We start from the raw sequence: 21659 nt of genomic DNA, 5'->3' as shown, positions 1-21659 counted from the left end.
CTTAAGCCAGGCAGTGGCATGTGCCTGTAATACCAGAACTCTGAGGCTGAGACAGGAGAATTGCAAGTTCATGTCTTAGCAAGACCTGTCTCAAAAAGGGGAGAGGAGGGGGTGGCTCAGTGTGAAGGTCCTGGGCTCCAACACTGCAACCCGTCAATTCTCTTTGAGCCTGTAGTTTTGAATCTCTTATCCCAGAGATCGATATCATAGAAAATGGGCTGAAGAAGTCACAGGATCTGGATTCTGGTCCTGACTTTGTCACTGACCTGGGGTATGATCTCAAGTAGCATATCTCACTCAGCCGTTCCAGACAACAGGCAGATGTAAGAGGTGTAAGTGGGTGAGTTAGGTGGGTTCTGCTGTGAGTTGTCTTTCTGGACCAAAAGGTCTATTACATCTTCCTCTTGATTTTATTGGACAGAAATGACTAAAATAAATGAATACATTATCCAGCTGCCAAACGGGCCCACAGTGAGATCTCCAGGCCTGGACCCAGTTAGCTGTGGCACTAGCACAAAAGACACACAGGGCTTACGACCTCCTGGCTCCCCCTGGCTCCTCCTCTGCTGGACTATGGGGAAAAGACAAGTTCAAGGGCACCAAACCGAGGCGACCTGATAAAAGGTTTGGGAAACACACCACAATAGAACAGAGAATGATAACAAAATCACATCAAGTATTGACTTCAAGATCCCTCACATCTTTGTTCAGCATATATTATTCATACTCACTCAGCCGACAAACTCTAGTTTATCACAATGACCCTCTCATCTCCATCTAATGGACATCTCCAACTTTCCATACTGTAAAAATAACTCCTGACCTCTGCCTCCAAAATGCCCCCTCCTCATCTCAAGCAATGGCCCGTCTCCCACTGGCTTTCCCAAGGATGACCAAGCTGTATCCTCCGCACCACCCTTGCTCCTACTGACACCATTCAGCAAGTCCTGTTGGCTCTGCCTTCGACCTAAACCCAGACCAGGCTGCGGTGTGGCGCAGGGGAAGAGAGCAAGTGCTTACTATATGGGAAGCCTTGTATTCAAAGCCCAACAACTCCACCCACCTCACCGGCCCAAGTTAAAGGATATTTTATTCCTATCTACTTGACTTCGCTGTAGCAATATTGAACATATCCTCCTTCTGGAAAACCACTGTCCCCAGTTTCAGTACCAAGACTCCCTCTGGGTTCGCCTGCTCTCTAGGCTATTTCCGTGCAGTCTGCGGATCCTCAACGTTACATGTTTTCCAGGGCTTACTGAATATAACATCTCGGTCCACACTTCTCCCAGCCCTGAGCAATCAAACCTCACTATGGATCTGTCCTACCCAGACCTCAAGTTCACATACTCAGTTTCCCCCTTCCTGTCTCTACCCAATGCTCAATCCCAACAAGCTAAAAACCAGAGCCATTCTTTCCTGCTTCCACTCATACCTTCAAAGCATGCTTCAGTCCTCTGCATGCATTTGTATTAATGCACTGCCCAACTAATCAAACCAGAAACCCAAGTTTTCTTAAATTTTTCCTTCTTGTACAATCTCTAATGAGTTCAACTGCAGCAATTATCTTGTAGTAGCTCACCTATCTCCCTTCCTGTCTTTGGCCCTCCAAATCCATCCTCCAGAAAACATGTAACCTTCTGGCTCAAAATTTCCTGAAAACATTTTCCACTGTCCTACTCTGTGGATACTAACGCTATGCCTTCTCTTATCTACACCATGAGTACAGCAATGTAATAGCTATCATTCTTTCGGGAAGTGATCTTCATACGTTCCTCCACAACACTGAGGCACCTCCAGTATCTGTTTTCTTACTCTGCCTTCCGAGTTTATCATGGCTGCTTGCACACTGCATCCTAATCACCGTTCTTTCTCATGTTAGAAGGCTGGAACTCTTCGGTGCCCTGTATAGTTCCACACAGAGTATTCGATACATGTTTAGTAAATGAATGGATTAATATAGAGGATGGCAAATCACAGCCCATGGGCCAAATCTGGCCTGCCATCTGTCTTTGCACAGCCTGTTAGCTAGAAATGGCTTTTGTATTTAAAGTGACTTGGAAACTTTTAAGAGTAACATTTGTACCTGGGAGTGGAATTCAGTAGTAGATCACTTACTAACATTCCCAGGACACTGCACAGGTTAAAAAAATTAGTAGTGTCTGAAATTCAAATTTCGATGCCCATTTGATTTACTGGCTCTCAGCTATATTCGTCCTGTCTATATACAGTGTTACTGCTGCTTTTCTCCTACAACCACAGAGTAAAGAGGTTGTAATCGACACCATATGGCCTACAAATCCACAATTGCTATCTAGCCCTGTACAGAAAAAGTTTGGCGACCTGTAAATTAAAATATAAATGAACATGGGCTTTGGTTTCTGATAGAACTTGGTTCAAAATCCTGGTTTTAGCACATACTCCACGTGTGACCTTGGACAAATAACCTCTCAACTTCCTAATCTGTAACATAGTATATGGGTTGTTCTGAAATCCTGCTGTGTCCTTTAACTGAGGTCCCTGCTGTAGGAACCTTGTACTCAGCACAGGTTCAGCGTTGAGAATCCAGGACTGGGTTTGAATTCCAGCTCTATCACACACTGTGTCACCTTGAGCAATGTACTTAGCATCTCAGTGTATCAATTAAAACTGAGACCATAACAGATACTTTGGAGGGTGCTGTAGAGTTGGCACACGTGAAATGCGGAGAACAGTGCCTGGCATCCAGCACACAACAAATATTCCTACCAACATGGCAGGTGTGTGAATAATACTTGCCTCTCCCGATCCTGCCTCTGCAGCTACTTCACCTTCTCCCCATTCCCAGGAAGCCTACCTTCAAAGATGAGCAAGTAAGTCAAGACTTGCGCAAGGGCTGTACAAGAAGGCTTCCAAGTCAATGGCCGGTTCTCACTAACTTCCTCACCGATTCCTTTTCTGTCTCTCACTCCCCTAAATATGGACTGGCTTCTCCCTTCTTTTTGCTCCGTGCTTTGGAAATGGCCAATCCTCAGGCTTCAGCCACAAGGGTGGGTGGGGCGGAATAGGGGCTCCTGCCTCAGCCTCCCAGAGTAAATGCTTATCTTTACCCCTGAATTTTCCCCCAAAGTCCCAGTGTGATAGTCCCCTTCAATTCAAAATGTCAGAAGTTGAAAATCATTCTTTTTTTCTGTCTCTTCCAATCTCCCCAATTTATTAGAAAAATCTTGCTATTTTCCTATAACCTGGCTTGTTGGCCTATAATTACATTTCATCCTAGCTCTCTTGCAATGAGACTGCATCCTAAGGCATCTTTTTTTGTTTCTGTTCCTACTGCCACTGACTAAATCCGGTCCTTTTATTTCGAGCTCATTTCAGCAAAAAGCCTCCCAGTCTCCCCACCACAGGCTCTAACCTATCCATCTTACACCACCACACTAACTTCTAAAACACACCACTTTTTTTTGTCTCTGCTTATAACTTAAAAAAAGAAAGAATAAAAGAAAAAAACCCACATTCACCACAGGGCCATGATTTGTACATTTCACTGCTGGGTGGCTCTGACTTAATGAAGTAAATACAATAATTTTTAATTAGTACAAATAGTATTGGTATTTATTCTTGGGCAGTAATTATCCAAATTTAAGCAACTAACCACATTCGGTCCATTCACAAACTTATTCATTTTATTATTGAAAATACAGATTAAAAAAGTGATGGGACTCATTTGTAGCACAGGGCTACCAGCTGCCCAACTGCTGGGACAGTTGTGAAAGTGGCTCAAGCAGGGGAACCTGTTCGTGAGGGCCTTGGGCTTGCCAGGCAGGCAAGCACTTCCCACGGAGCTATATCCTGAGCCCCTGAGCCTGGGGCTTAAAACTTTTGAAGCCCAGCACCTCTTCCATCCCACCACCGGTATGGCAGAAGGAGGAGACTGATCTCAGCATGGCAATCAAAATCCTTCACTTACCTACCTGGCTCCAACCTCCATTTCCAATCTTATCTCCCTGATAAAAACATCACCTTTCATTTATGCAGGGCTTTATTTAGCTTAGAAAACCTTCCATGCACCAGCATTTTTCACTGCCACCACAACCCTGGAAGAGAGAAGCATTAGCAGCCCTCTCTTAGAGATGAGAAAACGGACTTCTAGCTCTAGACTGAAGTCAGAACAAACGCGTCCTTGTCCCACTTAGCCATCAGAACCTCAAGCGAGTCAATCAATCTGCCTAACACAACACACTCACTCCTTCCATTCACACAGAGGAGTCTTCTGTGTCAGAACTCGTCTCCCCACTCACCCACTCACTGTGTCCAGCACACCTCAGGTGTTTTAGCTCTGCGCCACCTCCTGCCATCCTCTCGCAGCAGACACCAGAGCCTGCCCCCAACAAGGGTACTTCTGGGCCGGGGGACTGCTCCTCTAGCATGGGTGCGGCCCTAGGTTTAACCCTAGCACAGCAAAAATAATTTAAAAAAGTGTTTCTTCAAGTCTTAGATTTAAATGACATCTTTAAAACACCTCCTTTACAAAGACCACCTCGCTGTACTTCCCAACACATGGAATCTGGAGTACTTTTCATCTGATGCTGTTTACTGTCCCAGCCACACTATGACCAGTTCCGGTAATTTCACCTACTTGGACTTCCTGCTGCAGCCATACCACACACCTCCCCAAGAGGAAACATTTTCAAGGTTACGCTCAATACCAGTCACAACAGTTTGCACTTAAGAATTCAAAAGTTCTGGACTAGAACTTTAACAGGCCACAATCAGGAAGCTGAATGTGAAATCAATTTAGAAGGTCACAATCAGTGTTTTTTTAATGAAACATAACAGAAAACAGAGTACAGTTTTCAAAGAAAAGGTAAGTACTATTTCACAAAACTTTCATTTCAGTAGATACACATGTGATAATTAATAATAACATACAATATTTCTTGCCATGTGTTCTACTGTTTTTAAGTTTGAGAGCTGCTAATAGACAGAACCTGATTTCTAGTTTTAAGGGTTTTACATCCAAACAAAGAGATTTGCTTCACAGCAAATCCCTCACCTGCCAGAAATACCATGGGGCCAGGAGGACAGTTTAAGTGAATGTATGGGAATCTGTAAAGAGTTCTTAGAGAAGCTTGGAAGGCAATGCTGGATACTTTTCAGCTCCTGCCATCTGTTTACCCAAAAGACTCCTCAACAGATGTGGGGCTTCTGAAATGTGCTTCTAAAACCTCACTGCAGGACACTCGCCCAAGGTGACAGGCTCTGACCCTGACTATGCCAAGTGCCTTTCCCCTCCACTTTCTTTCCTTTTTTCTTTCTATTATTGGTACCAGGGATCGAACTCCCGATCGCCTGCTTGCAAGGCAGGTCCTTATGCCCCCGAGCTAAATCCCCAGCCCCTCCCCCGCTTTCTACCTCAATCACTGCCCTCCAGCCACACAGCCTCCCAACCCTGGCAAGACCGTCCAACTTCCAGGGTCTCCACATTTGCTCCTTTCTCCATAAACTACCCTCACTTTGTTCAGGTTTTTCTCTAAAAGTCCCACCTTCAGACTGCCCTCCCTGACCACCCTAAGATAAGGAATCACCCACTATTTCCTGAACCTCCTTTATAAATTTTCCTAAACTTGCCACCTTCTATGGCCTATTCCAGAGTTCTACAAACTTCTTCTGTAAAGAACCAAACAATAAATATTTCCCACTCAACTGTGCCATTGTAGTTCAAAAAGCAGCTTAGTAATACACAAATAAGCAGATACGGCTAGGTTCCAGTAAAACTTTATCCATAAAAACAGAAGCAGGATATATTTGGCCCACGGACCGTAGTCTGCCAACCCCTATGATGTTCCTTTAATAAAATCTAGTGAAAAAAAGAGGTGCTTTCTATTTATTTCACAGTTGCAGAACAATGCTGACCCCAAATCGGCATTAAAACGTGAGCATGGGTGAAAAAACAGCATGAGACTGGACTGGGGAGCTACACCCTGTCCTAGCTCCTCAGGTGACAGCATCAGGACGGGGCATGAAGGATGAGGCCAAGACCAGCAGTTCCACCCAACTGGTAAATGGTCCTCCCATCATTGCGTGCCTGTCTCCAGCAATAACCACCTCATATACATACGCTGTTGGCCCTTTCTGGGTCCAAGTAGAAGCTCCTTAAAACACCAACTTCTGGGCCCTACTCTAGAAACTGATTCAGTGGACCTAGGAAGGCTTAAAGAATTTGAACTTCTAGCAAAGTTCCCCCAATACTAATACTGCTGGTCCTGGGACCACACTGAGAGAACTGTGGGGTGGGTTAAGAGCACTCAACTTCCACTCTAGTATTTTCATTCTGTTTAAAAAAATAAAACAAGGCATCAAGTTCCTGACGCTTGAGTGAACTGGCTGGGCATAGGGGTGGGGATATAAAAGAGAACAGAAGCAGAAAACTGACTTCTAAGTAGAACTGTTGCTTCAGTAAAATGGAGAAAAACACTGAACCTTTCACTTTTAACAGACGATAGTCTACATCTAGTTTTAACTGGCTAAACAAACAGGTAGGAAACAGAAACCATCAGTGGGTGACTAAGCCTGACACTGGCCGCAGTATTAATTCCAAATCAGCTCCCTGAGAATCACACCCAAGAGTGAGGCAGGGGGACGGCCTCAGGGTCACGGCTCCAAATGTGAAGTGAAATAAAAAAGCATCATCATCTGCTTTTCTACTGCTATACATGACTGGACCGGGGATTTAGCTCAGCAGCATAAGCGCCTGCCTGGCAAGCGTGAGGGCACTGAGTTCAACCCCCAATATCAAAAAACAAAGAAAGAAAACTATTGTTATACATGAAGAGTCTCTTCATGATGGATACTAGAGATCAAGTTTCATTATAATAAATTAGCAAGCCTAGAAGTCACTTTATTCAAATATAGTAGTAAAATTCAATCTCCATCAGAAACAACTTACAACTCTCCTCTGAATTCACCATAATAGAACTTATGAGGGGCCAGTACAAATTTTTTTTTTTTTTTTACAAATAGTACACTTCTCAGAGTCAGGAATTTTAAAAACACTGCACAGATTAATAAGCAAATTCAGTAGCATAGCTGGATATAAAGTCAACACTCAAAAATCAACAAACTGGGCTGGGAATTTAGCTCAGTGGCCTAAGCACCTGCCTTGCAAGTCGTAAGTTCGATCCCTGGTACCGATAAAAAATGAAAAAGACAAAAAAAAAAAAAAATCAACAAACTTCCTGTACACAAATAACAAACTCACTGAGACAGAAATCAGAGAAACATCTTTCACAATAGCATCTTAAAAAAATGAAATACAGAGGAATCAATGTAACGAAGGAGGTAAAAGACTTCTACATTGAAAACTACAGTCTTCTGAAAAAGGAGATTGAAGAGGATGTTAGAAAATGAAGATATTCCTTGTTCTTGGGTAGAAAGAAACAATATAGCCAAAACATACTTCCAAAAATGTTATACATATTTAATGCAATTCTAATCAAAATTCCAGTAGAATATCTTATAGAATTAGAGAAAACAATCCTAAAATTCATCTGAAAGCAGAAGAGACCTAATTAGCAAAGGCATTTCTGGGCAACAGAGGCAAGACATGGCTTGAAATTATACTATAAAGCCACTATGATAAAAACAGCATGGTACTGGCAAAAAAAGACCTGAAGATCAATGGCACAGATTAGAAGATGCAAAAACAACTCTAGACACACTAAACCACCTTATCTTTGACAAAGGTGCCAAACACATTGCACTGGAAGAAAGATAGCCTCTTTAATAAATGGGGCTGGAAAATCTGACTCTGCATATGCCCAAGATTAAAACTGAGCTCGTATCTTGCATGATGCACTAAACCAAATTGGGAATGGATCAAGGATCTAAATATTAAAATAGAAAAATTAAATCTGCTGGAAGACAGAATAGGTAAAACTCCTGAAGACACTGGTATAGGCAGACTTCAAGAATGAAACCTTGACCACACAGGAACTATCACAAAGAATCAACAACTGGAATCACTTATTAAAAAGCTTTTTGCACAGCAAGAGAAACCATCAACAGTGAAGAGCCAACTCACAATGGGGAAAAATGTTTGTGAGCTATTCCTTAAAGGATTATTACTGAAAACATATAAAGAACTAAAAAAAAAAAAAAAAAAAAATCAGACCTCCCAAATTAAAAACTCAACCCAAAAATCGGCATCTGAAATGAAAACATAATTCTCAGATAAAAGACAAACAGCAAATAATTATATGAAGAAATGTTTAACATCGTTGGTCATTGGAGAGATGCAAATTAAAACACACTGAGTTTCCACCTTACCCCTGAAAGAATGGCTACTATCAAGAAATCAACCAAAATTTTGTGTTCAAAGCCAGTCTGAACTGCATAGTGAGACCTTGTTTCAAGAAGACAAAATAAATAAAAATCAACCAACCAATAACAAATGCTGGAGGGGCTATGGGCAAAAAGGAACCCTTCTTCACTGTTGGTGGGAGTGTAGACTGGTGCAGCTACTCTGGAAATCAGTGTGGAGATTCCTCAGAAAACTAGGATTGAAGGTCCCATTTGACCCAGCTATTCCTTTCTGGGTATCATTCCAAAAGAATTAAAAATATCATATCACAGCAATATATGCGCATCCATGTTTACAGCAGCACAATTTGTAATAGCCAGATCTTGGAAATGACCTAAATGACCATCCACTAAAGAATGGATTAAAAAAGATAGGTATTTTTATACAATGGAGTACTACTCTCAGCAATAAAGGATACATTTGAGACTTTTATAGGTAAATGGATGCAACTAGAGACCACACTAAATGAAACAAATCAGACTTGCATATACAAACATCATATTGTCTCCCCAATGTAACAAGCTAAAGAAATACTTATTGTATATATTATATATACATATATATATATATATATATATATATATATATATGTGTGTGTGTGTGTGTAAAAGTTAAGAGAATTATACTATTAATTTCTTTTAGTTCATTAAAAGGAAAGGTTTGTGCTAATACTGTTTGGAAAATTAAATGCAGATATCTCATACTCTGAGTGACTAATTAAAAGGTAACAATACAGGGGCTAGGGATTTAGCTCATCCCAAGATGAGCGCATGGTCGTGAGTTTGATCCCTGGTACCACAAAAAAAAAAAGAATAACAATTGCAATTGTTACCCTCTAATTGTGTTTTGTAATTGTTTTCCTCTTAAAAACAAACAAAAAAAAAATCACCACACAAACTCCCATTAAAGTCATTCCAAAGCCCTTACATTCCAACCTGAATGGGCCACAAAGGATGCAGAGAAACCTCACTGACTCCATTTTGTCCCGGACACATTCGGTGGACAACGTTATGGGAAAAGTGCGGGCCTTAAAACATCGCCCCCACCTCAAGATAAAACATGAGGTTCTGTAGGGTCAAGAAGCAAACAAGTTATATAATCTAAGCATGTATAATTTGAGTTTCTTTGTTCTTCACTTCAATAAAAGTTACTTGGTTGGGCTGGCCGGGCGGCAGCCATTTTGCTGACCCTTAGTGTGTGTGACCCTTTATTTTCCCTTTGCTTGCAGAACCCTAACAAAAGAATTTAGTAAACGCGCATTAGCCACTGTTTACAAAGTGGGTTTCCATTATGACAACATTATAACATACTTTGCTAAAGTATGTTAAAAAAACATCTTGAAGCGAAAAAGAAATGCAAAATTTAGGTTCTTAGGACAGAAATTAAAGCAGAAACCCACGATACAAATAAGTGGCTCGGTGAGTAGAAGCCAATCTTACATAAAAATGCACCTACAAAGGGGCAGTGTACAATGAAAAGATGGACTAGAATATCCTCAATACACAAGATAAGGATATTTCTCAGGTAAGATGATGCATTTTTGATGAAAATTTAGCATCCAAATTAACATATATTAGCTGGAGATGGTGGCTTTTGAGAGGCTGAGGCAGGAGGGTCACTGAAAGTTTGAGGTCACCCTGGGCTACGAGTTCAAGGCCAGCCTGAAACACATAATGAAAGCCTATCTCAAAAGGATTTAAAAAAATAAAAAGACTTTATTTTTAAAAAGGTAAAAATACCTCAATAATTATGTTACACATCAAAACACTGTTGTGGATATATTGGATTAGGTTTTAAGATTAATTTATCTCTTTTTAATTTTTAAAACGTAACTAGCACAGAATTTAAAATTACATTTTGGTACCAGGCACGGTGGTGGCATGTGCCTTAGGGTAATCCTAGTTCTCAGGAGGCTAAGCCAAGAGGATCACTATTGAATTCAAGGCCAGCCTGAATTACACAGTGAGTTCAAGGCCAGCTTAAACTACATAGGGAGACTGTGTCTATAAATGAATAAATGAATGAATAAATAAATAATTTACATTTAGGGGAGAGTTCAATCCCCAGCACCCAATCTCCAAACATTACATGTGTGTCTTGTACAAATTTTTATTAGCCAACGGTCTGCCCCAATTCTGCAAGTAGACTGGCTATCTCCTCTTCAGTTAGGTGGCTTTTGAAAAGCTTGCAGAAAAGGATTCAGAGCAACAAAGAACATGATGACACACAATATGTCTGATCCAGGAATGAAGACACCGACCGTGACGGGAACACCTTGTGCCAGGCCCTGGCCCACCATCTTTCCTAGGAAAAGGAAAATCAGATTCTCCTAGGCCACATATGCACATCCACGCCCATGGCCACATGCACACACACTGCAGTTTACACTCATTTCAAGTCGCAATGGATGGCTTCAACTCCTCACTAGCTAGGGCTGAGCATCATAATCAGTAAATATGAAAACTACCTGCTTCCCATCCATCTCCCAACCACCCCTAACTCCCGGCTTGCATTTCATCCTCACAGAGAAGGAGAACACATCTGTAACAATTTCTAATCCCTGCCTGTATGCCCTTAACTGCCAATTTAAAAAGCTTCTGGTTTGTTTACTACCTACCCCAATAGCTGTTAGTTAGGGAAGCACTAGGACTTTACAAAACCCTTTTTTCTTTTTTTGGCCGCACTAGAGATTAACCCCAGGGTCTTTCCATTGAGCTTTTTTATTTGTGACTGGGTCTCACTAAATTGTCCAGGCTGGGCTCAAACTTGTGATCCTCCTTCTCAGCCACCCAAGAGTGCTGGGGCTGCAGACCTGCACCACCATGCCTGGAAAAACTAAGCATTTTTTTTTAACACAAATATTAAGTTTTTTAATCCCTTGAGCGTCTTTTTTTTTTTTTTTTTTTTTTTGCTAAACATCAAAAAATAATTACAAAGTCATGAGGAATAATCTATTTGACAATAACATGCAAATGTGTACTGACATTTTGGTTTAAGAACAATATTATAAAATAAAGAAATGTACTACTGGGCAGAATTTAAATTGTGAAACACAAGTAAAAATAAGCTTAAGGAGGGGGCTGCAAATAGTGTCAAGACATTTAAATACTCACATGATTTAACTACTCTGTCATAAAATATAAACCTCAAGGACTAATTCCAGCATACTGGAAGCAAGCCACAGCCTGTACAACGTGAAAGCATTCAGTTTCCAAACATGTGTTCAAACCCTCTGCATACTAGCATCCACTAGCGAGGGGTCAACAACCTGTGGCAAGCCCTGGAGATGACTGTGAGTGGTACTAGAAAAGGCAGTCCATAAATATTCACTCAAAAGATCACTGAGTGAACCCTTGCTGTGATGCACATGCAGAGCCCTTGACCAGTTAACCTGAAAGCAGAGCCAGAGGGGCACAAAGCCCACGCGCACTCATCCGGGCCATGGCCCGGGAGGCAGCTCCCCTCAGTTATTTCTGCTCTACAGAGTCTACACTGCTTGCACTTCTGTGAAAGCTCTAAGTCCTCTTGCTCGTGACCTCTCCCCTCCCCTTAACCACTTTCCCCAGATGAAAACAGAAGAGAAGGGGCTGGGGATTTAGCTCAGCCGCATAAGCGCCTGCCTTGCAAGCAGGCAGTCGTGAGTTCGATTCCTGGTACCGATAAAAACGAAAAAGACAAAAATAAATAAATAAATAAATAAATAAAATAAAATAAAAAGAAAACGGAAGAGAATTTTCCAGTAGTCTCATCATTTTTGGGACAAGTATCAACACACCTAACAATCACTCACGAATGTTCCCAGGACGTCCTATAGACCAGAGCCGTGCTAGTGGACAGGTACAAAGGAAACCAAGTGTAACTGGATTCTTGCCCCTCAGGTATACAGTTGGTGAGGGAGACCGGCCTGGAGAATAAGGCCAGAGTGTCACTGGGGGGACCCTCACTTTGTTAGGAGGAAAGGCACAGTGACAGTCTCAAAGGAACAATAAAAGAAACAAAAAGTCATAACGAAAAAATTAATTGGAGCTGAATATACCTTAAATGTTTTAATATTCAGCTCATCAAACCAACATGCAAAAAGTGATGAATGAAAATCATCTTCCCATAGAGTGATATGCGAGCCCAGCACCTAGTGCCAAACAGGAAAAAACCTACGCAATTCAACACAAGACGATGCCTGACCTAATTAGTCATGATGTCAAGAGGCTTCACTCACTCACTGTTCTGCCCTTCCCAACTGAAAGGTGACACAACTGTCACCTACTCAGGTGATACCATTTTTTCTTCTTTCCTTTTTTTCCTAGTAGCACTGTTAGTTTTGCTGAGTTGCTGGTTGATACCGTAGCCACCGAAGACCTGAAACCAGCTGTGTATATGAACCATGGACCCACATCCCTGCTTTGCTACAATTCAGAAAGTCAACAACCAAAAACAATTCTAAGGCAGAAACAGCAATTAATAAGCGCTGGAGGCCGTGAGTGCAGGAGCAGAGGAGCGCGGCAGAAGGCACCTAACGAGGCAATTCATCTTCTGCTGTTTCACTGGACATCGAATTTGCCCTTCCTGGTACCCGGCTCTCAGTGTTCCATCCGGCTCGAGGGCTCAGTTCTAACACTAGCTGGAGATCCTTTCCAAGTGTCAAGCCCACCTGTCCCTGTCTTTCCATTACCAACACCTGCCTGGCTTCCTGTCTTTACAACCCCAAGAGCACTGTCTTTTCCTAACCACTCACTTCCTTCCCGTCACTGCGGTAATATGTTCTCCTAGGAAACTGCCTTATCCTACTCAAACACAAATCAGGATACGACTAATGTATAAAAATTATTATGCCAACAAAAATGTTGTGATCTAGCCAGGTATAGCAGTGTAATTCCAGCATGCTGGAGGCTGGGGCAGGAGGATCGTCACAAATTTGAGGTCAGCCTAGGCTATATAGTGAGCTCAAGCAGCTTGAATTACATAATGAGACCCAGTTTCAAAAAACCAAATAAAGTAAAAGGTTGTAATATATCATCTCTCTTAAGAACTCTTTCCTGAACTTCAATGAATAACTTCAATGATTGCCAAAAAACAAAAAGCTATCTCAAAAGGCATTGAAAGAAATCAGTTCTCAGTACAACATGAAGTCATATATAATCCTCTGTAACAGATTTTTATTACAACAGTATTAAACTTTTACTATGTATACAGACTGTTTCCTTTGAATCCACATTAATGAAAGTAGCCACACAGCAATATTTATAATGTAATGAAATATTCCTTGTATAATTTAATGTACCTTAACTTTGATGAAATAAAACTGTTGGAGTTGGGTGCAGTGGCACACTCACGATCTCAGCTCTCTTGAAGGCTAAGGCAAGAGAAGTGTCAGTTCAAGCCCAGTCCAGGCATTTTACTGTGATTCTGTCTCAGTGTTGAAAAAAAGACTGGGGATCTAGATCACTGTCAAAGCTCTACATTCAATCCTCAGTAATGGAAAGCAAGCAAACAACAACAACAACAAACAGAATAAAACTCCAGTTTTAAAACAAAACCACCAGGGCTCGGGTACAGATCATTGGTAGAGGGCTCTCCTGGCATTGTGAGGTCTTGGATTTAATCCCTAGCATCGAGCTAAAAAAAACCAAACCAAATCCAACAAAGCCAACCAAAAGCCCTAGGAAAAATCAGTATGGCAGATATTGTAAAGCTAATGCTTTAAAAATTAGGTCATAACTCAATATAAACACATGGATTTTATCTGAGCATGGTGGGACACACCTGTAATCCCAGCCCTTGGGAGGCTGAGGCAGGAGGATTGTTGTGAGTTCATTGCAATCTGCATTACATAGCAAGACCCTGTCTCAAATAAATAAATAAATAGATAGATAGATAGATAAATAAATAAATAAATGCATGGAGATTTTTTAAAACATCGCAAGCCAAACATGAAGGCATTTATTTGGTTATTCTCTCTCAGATGTTTACTACTGTGAAAAAGTATACCACCCTGAAAAAGACTGCTGCTAATACATCTTAAAATTTTAAGACTGAAAGAAATTTTTTCCAAATAAAATTCCCAAGTTAAAACACAAAAGCTGTTTTGCTGCATTTTTAATTTAAACACAAAGGTCAAAATATGAAAATGAGTTTCAAACTAAATTTCACATGAAATCAAAGATCACAGAAAGTAAAACTTCACTTAGTACATTTTCCTGTAAGTTTATATTCATATTTATCCCTTATTAAAAGTCATGATAAATGCGATTCATGACTTAGTAAAACAGGAAAAGTCTTAAGAGCTGGGTGTGGTGGCTCATTCATGCAACCCTAGTACCCCCAGCCTGGGGAACATGAGTTCCAGGCCAGTCTGGACTGCACAGCTAGACCCTGTCTCGAAAAATCAAGACAGTGGTGAGTAACAGACAGAGGAAAAGAAAGTCTTAAGAATGTAGTAATTATTTTCCTAGTACTGAGGATTGAACCCAGATCCTTACACATCCTTGTATCTTTTTAAAATTTTGTTTTTAAGTCTAACTTGCCCAAGCTGGCCTCTAACTTGTGATCCTCTTGCCTCAATCTCTTGAGCAGGTGGGGTTAAAGAATGTCATAATCTTTTAACACACTATAGCTAAAGGAAAACAAATTGTAAGCAGACAGGTTGGAAAAGATCTCACTGGGACTCAATCTGCTTGGCTACAGGAAGGCAAAAGGTACATTAAAATCACAGGATGATTATCAAGCCTGGCTTTGCAGTTCCCAAATTTGGGGGTCGGGGATTATTGTAATTTACCCTGTGTTTGTCCATGTGCATTTAGTGCCAGAAAGCATTGCGGGGGGAAGGGGGGGTGCTGAGGACTGAACCAAAGACCTTAGCACTTAGCTACATTCTCACCCCTTTATTTTTATTTTGAGACAGGGTCTTGCTAAATTGTCTGGAATGGGTTCAAACTTTTCTGTCCTCCTGCTTCAGCCTCCACCACTCTGCACACAGCACTTTTTCACAAGAGAAAAAAAAAAAATCTAAGAGTAGTACAACTTTCAGAAGTCAGGACTGCTACTCCATGATGTATACATATCTCAAAATACCATGCTACACATGATAAACTGTACGCAATATACAGTTTTTATCAATTAAAAAAAGAGTTGAGGGGGCTCAGCGGCATAAGCGCCTGCCTTGCAAGCAGGAAGTCGTGAGTTCGATCCCTGGTACCGATAAAAACGGAAGAAGACAAAAAAAAAAAAAAAAAAGTTGAGTGAGATAGTGCATACCTGTAATCCCAGCTACTCAATAGGCTCCAGCCAGGGCAATTTAGTAGACCCTGCCTCAAAAAAATAAAATGGCCTAGGGATGTAGCTCAGCGGTAGAGCACTTGTTTATTAGCATGCTCAAGATCCAAGAATAGAGTAGAATAGAATAGGAAAGGGAAGGAAAGGAAAGGAAAAGAGAAAAAAGAAGAGATGAAGGCTGAGGATTCTCAGTGGCAGAGCACTTACCTAGCATGTGTGAGGTCCTGGCTTTGAACCCCAGCACCACAAAGAAATCAAGTAAGGTGCATAGATTAATGTGGCCTATGTAGTCTTATATTTTATACTTTGAAAATAAAAAGTACTAGCTCATTCTGAGAAAAATATGATAATATATTTCTTCTACATTTAATTACCACTATCCTATATTTGAATATCTTCAAAATACAAGGAGATTTACGGGAGGCTGAGGCAGAAGGAACCCCATGAGTTTGAGGCCAGCCTGAACTGCATAGGGAGACTCTGTCTGAAAAAACCACCAACAAAAATTCCAAGAGAAGAATTAGAAATCATGTAAAGAAAAGGACTCTGAAACCTCATTAACAATTTTACCTCAAAACAAGCAAGAATAACACAGAAAAAAAGTTAAAGCATTCAAAGCTGGGCCTGGCGGCACATGCCCTGTAATCCCAGGACCTGTCTAGAGTTTGAGGCCAGCTTGGGCTACATGTCTGAGTTGAGTTTAAGGTCAGCCTGAACTGCACAGTGAGAACCTGTCTCAAAAAAAGAACAACAAAGTGGGGAGGGGTAGAATCAAAGTAGATTTTTTCTAGAAAACTGTGCAAAATCAGCAAGAAAATAAGTTGGTACTTGCTTTGGTTTAGCCTTTCTCTATGGTGTGTCTCACAGTGTACTGTAGAATTTGTGTACAAATAAATTTTCCTCACCAGACTAAAGTGAGGAGCTTCCTTCTCAAGTCCTTGATACCTAGCGGAATGCCTTATACACTATACCAACTGAAAAAGGGCAAACAGTTTAAAGCCCTGTATGTATTAATTCCAGGCTGGGGATTTAGCTCAGCAGCATAAGCACCTGCCTTACAAGCAGGCAGTCGTGAGTTCGATCCCCGGTACTGGCAAAAAAAAAAAAGCCCATGTAACATTCCATCATTATCTCATTTGCCTGGGCTTAAAAAAAAATAATAATAATAATTGCAGGTAACTAACTAGGTAGGAACATTTGTAACTGCACTATAGCTAAAAAGTACTTTTCTCAATTGGCAAAGATGTTAAATGAACTTAAGATTTAAATGATATACACACACACACACACACACACACACACACACACACATATATTTTGTCTTTTTTTAAGACAGGATCTCACTATGCAGTTCAGGCTGGCCTTGAGCTCACTTTGTAGCCCAAGCTGGTCTCAAACTCACAATGATCCTCCTGCCTCAACCTCCCAAGTGTTCGGATTACAGGCATGAGCCACCATGCCCGGCTCAATACACATATTTTAATTGCATTTTCTTACAAGTATGATAGTTTAGAGTGGTGGTACATGCCTGAAATGCCAGGCATTCAAGAAAAAAAGAGGCAGGAGATCATGAGTTCAAAGCCAGCCGGGACTACCTAGCCAGACAGTCTCAAAAAAATAAAATAAATATGATAGGTTGCAGTGCATGCCTATAATCCCAGTAACTATGTTATCTCAGCTTCTAAGGTGGTTAAGGCAGGTAAGAATCCCAAGTTCACGGCCAGCTTCAGCAATTTGGGGAGATCCTATTCAAAATAAATCCAACCAAATTAAATCAAGACTTTTTGGGTTAAGGATAGCTCAATGTCCAGTATTGTCCCCCCCCCCAAACAAAAAAAACGCAGTGAGATTTGTTTTTTGTGACTGCAACCTTGCCCAGGCTGGCCTCAAACTCCTGAGCTCAAGCAACCTTCTACCTCAGTCTCTCCAGTCACTATGACTGCAGTTATGTGATACTATACACAGGTTTTTTTCTTGTGCGTGTGTGCTGGGGACTGAATCCAGGGCAGTGTACGAACTAGCACATACTCTACTACTGAACTACATCCCTGGCTAGAGACATTTTTTTAAAAAAGTACGCAAGCAAGCCGGGTGTGGTGACTCATCATACCTGTAATCCCAGCACTCAGGAGGCTGAGGCAGGAGGATCACTGTGAGTTCAAGACCAGCCTGGGCTACAAAGTGAGCTCAAGGCCAGCCTGAACTACATTGAGAGTCTCTGTCTCAAAAAGACAAAAAAAAGAAAAGTAGACAAGCAAGAAAATGATGAGTTTCACTACAGATAAGAGAACTAGGTAGTGTTGGTGTGTGAATAGAAAGTGATCGGGTGCTACAGTTTATGTTTGCTAACATGACAAGAACATCAGAAAATGAGTTTCATAGGAGCTCTGGAATTCTCACTGGAAAAGTCGGTATGGGAGAGCAGGAAAGTTAACTCAGACCAGGTCTGAGGAGGTGGACAGAAACATTACTTCTATCCCAACGTACACAGTGCTGCTGGGAACAGTACAGAAAGCCAGTTCAGTCGGTGGACGTGTTCCTCATGTCCCAAAGGAAATGATGGGCTACCAGGTGGAGTGGTCCTTTGGGGACACCCAGCAGTTCCAGCTCCAGCAGAGGTAGACAAACTATAGCACTTGGCCCAGATCTGGCCACCACCAATTTCTACACTGCCTACTTGCCAAGAATAGTTTTTATACTTTTAAATAGGGTGGTGGTGTTGGGGTTCAAATGAAGAATCGTATTTCATTAAATAAAACTTACATGAAATTCAAATGTCTATGAGTAAGGTTTTAATTGGAGTGTGGCTATGCTCATATGATTACAGGCTGTCTTTAGCTGCCTTCACACCAACTGCAGAGCTGCCGGCTCTCCCAGCTCACTCAGCCAACAATGTTTACTCCATGGCCTTGGCGGAAGAAGTACGCTGGACTCCTTGGCCAGAGAAGTCCTCTATGCTGCAGTTGTACTGCCTTTCTCAGGGGGAGTCCATTGCTTGACAAGTGGCCACAAGCTTGACAGGTGTCCATCTTGGAGGCTGTGTCATCCAGAGTCACATCATTAATACAACCATGCATACAGTGGGGTTGGCAGAAAGACAAAGACAGTGTAACATGTCCCTTGTGCCCTGAAGGCCCTGATAAACAGGGTGCAAGTACACTCTAGGCAGCATGGTACTGACCTTCTACCAGACTACTACATCCAGTTCTGGGTCACACTACTGAAAAAAACCAAGAACTACAGAGAATTTGGGAGGTGTGTACACAATTAAAAGAGCTCAAAAATCAGATCACCAAAGGAACGCTGAAAGAAATGAAAATAGCTGGCCCACAGAACAGCAAGGTGAGAAAAGCACTTGTGTAAAACTCTGTATCTCCTGTTAGGTCAAAGCCCTAGTACTGAGAATAATGGCAACCTGAAATCATATACTACAAAATGTGCGCGTTCCTAACGAACTGTGATCATGAGGCTGCCACTCCTGCCTTAAGCTACAACTAGACCCCTAAAAGATAATCATTTAACAAATATTGCACTCTAAGTCTCTGTATCTAGGAATGTCCAGTTTTCAAAAACATCTGGCATTACTGTAAATTACCAAGGGAAGGTGTGTTATTCAAACATCAGTAGTAGTTCAGGAGCTAAAAGGTAATGTTAAATTTTATAGCCACACCTTTTCACAAAACCAAAAAGGGGGAAATGGGCTTACATTACAGAATGTTTGTTAAACGGAAGAATGTCCCAACTACAGGATTTTAAATAGGCCAACAGAGTATTGAGGGTAAAAGAATCTCCTTCCCCGGCCACAGCTCAATTAGAATATTCAGTCTGGAACTATGTGGATGCTTTTTTAAGGTGGGGAGCACAGGGCTCCAACACCCTTCCTTGCACCACTGTTTTCTGCAGTGCTCAGTCTCCCAGCCCCTTATGAGTAAGAGAGCCTGCAGCCATCGCTCAGTTTCATTTTCTCTGCAAGGTGGTCAGTGTACACACGACTGAAGTCTAAGATGAACTTTAATATCCCAAACTGAAATGTGATTACAACTGTACAACTTTTTCAAATTACAGAGATAAGGGGATGCCTTTTTATTAAGCAGATAACAGGGAAAGCGGGCATGGCATCCAAATGTTTCTAAACAGTACTCTTTTCAATTTAACTAAACTAAGCACCCTACTATTTCAAAATGTCCAACACTTTAACACGGTTAGCTCTCAGTAGATGATCTGTGAAGAAAATACAGTGTATTTCCTATCAGTTTTGTAGGTTTTAAAAATACAGAATCCTAGAACACATGATGTTCTTTAAGTCAAATTTCAACGTTGTCTTTAGTAATGCAAATTCTGAAGCAGACTCCAAATATGTTAACCAATCGGAGCATTTCAACCTTGAAATTCTAAGGTTTTTTTATTTCCCTAAGAATGCCCTTCCCAAGGGGTGAAGTACATGCTAATCTGACTCACTAAACTTTCCTACACTCCTACATCGCCTATACAAGGTTTTAAAATCTAAAGTACACAAGACTTTCAAGCCACTTCTACAATCTGGTGTTAACCTCCCTGGAATAAACTTTTCACCAAGTCTGTTAATACTTTGTAAAATTTTGAAACCTGCTGTAGTGAAACAAAGAAAACACAGCCCCCTCCCTCCTTTCTAAGCCATATGGCAGTAAAATGAAGTTAACTTATTTTTCACAAGCTCAACGCCTATGCCCCAGCCCTAAACATTTGTCTCTTTGTGCCCTGAGACTGGGCTGGAGTTGTCTGCTTATTTGCAACTGTACCCCATGAGTGTTTTCAAATCTTACAACAAAGTCCAAACGACCCCCAATCATAAGCAGACCTCACTGTAGTCATAGACCCAAACGCAGCTCGGTGGGCCAGAGCACGCCGCGGGACCCTGGGCCCAGCCGGATGCTAGTCCCATGCCGGCGGGACGACCGAGCAGGGAGTTCGCTCGCCCCGGCCGGGCAGGATCCGCCCCGGGAACTTGGTTACCCGAGCCCAGGGACGCGCCGAGGCCTAGCCGCGAGGCCAGGCGGGCTCCAGGCGGCGAGGGCACCCCGAGCCCGGCCCGAGCCTTCCCGCCCGCCCCGCGGCCGCCCGCAGGTGGGGGCTCTCGCCATCGTCTCCCGGCGACCGGACGCGCCCGCCGGGTCCCGGGCCGGCTCTGCTGCCGCCGCCCGCAACCCGGCTCCGGCACAGCAGCGGGCCCTTCCGGGGCTGCTGGCGCTAGGCCGCGCTCGGGCCCGCGGCTCCCGGGCCGGCCGGGCGGGCCTCGGCGTCCGGTATCGGTCCCGAGGGCTGGGCTCCCGCCGGTAACGGGCCCCGCCGCTCCCCTCCCCCTCCCTCCGCCCCATGACAGTGCAAACCCTCCGGCCGCCCCGGCCGCCCCGCCTCCGGCACCAGGCCCAGCTCAGGGCCGCGGCCGCGCCGTGGCGGTAGCGCGGCTTTCGGCCCTCGCTCGTTCGCTCGCCCGCCCGCCGGCAAGCCCGGCGCCCCGGCCCGGCCGGCGTCGCCGCCGCTCCCCGGCCGCCCTCCGCGGCGCCCGGCCCAGGCGGGGTAGGCCGAGGCCCGGCGGGTGGGGGCGGGGGCTGCGCTCACCTTCATGTCGGGACATCCTAGTTCAGACGGCGGCGGCGCGGCCCCTCCCGGCTCGGCTGCAGCGTCCCCCGCGGGGTCCCGGGCTGCCCGCGCCGGCCGGCCGACTCCCACTCGACTCCCGGGCTCGGCCGCGGGGGCGGGGTGGGCAGGGGCGAGCTCCCGCAGCGGCGGCGGGGAGGCGGCGGCGGCTGCGGCGGTGGGGAGGCGGCGCGGGGCGGGAATGGGGCCGGGCTTGGCCGGGGCTGAGCTCCTCCAGGAGGCGGGTCCGACGCCGCGGCTCCGCCGGCGCCCGCCGTGACTCGGTCACTCTCGGGCCCGCCGGCTCCCGGCAGCGGCGCCGCGCTCCGCGAATCCCGCTCCTCCCCTCCCCCGGGCCGCCCCCCGCCCCTCTCCCGGCTCGGGCCGCCGCCTCCTCCTCCTCTTCCTCCGCCTCCGCCTCCTTCCGCCGCCCGCA

The 21659-nt window shown here is 43.5% G+C and overlaps 1 protein-coding gene across 1 annotated transcript in view; it reads right to left on the bottom strand.

Moving 5' to 3' along the window:
* Kcmf1 (potassium channel modulatory factor 1) overlaps nucleotides 1-21361 on the bottom strand; it is a 74016-nt gene extending 52655 nt beyond the window's left edge. The window contains exon 1 of the mRNA XM_063229648.1: nucleotides 21206-21361. Coding sequence (XP_063085718.1) covers nucleotides 21206-21221 — 16 coding nt within the window. The 5' untranslated portion in view covers nucleotides 21222-21361. The remainder of the gene's footprint in view (nucleotides 1-21205) is intronic.
* Between the last annotated feature and the right edge of the window lie 298 nt (nucleotides 21362-21659).

This window comes from Cavia porcellus, unplaced genomic scaffold (assembly GCF_034190915.1).
Source record: "Cavia porcellus strain 051 isolate PalLab524CR breed Dunkin Hartley unplaced genomic scaffold, mCavPor4.1 scaffold_18, whole genome shotgun sequence".
Taxonomy (NCBI): domain Eukaryota; kingdom Metazoa; phylum Chordata; class Mammalia; order Rodentia; family Caviidae; genus Cavia; species Cavia porcellus.
This window is presented reverse-complemented; position numbering and strand designations above follow the sequence as displayed.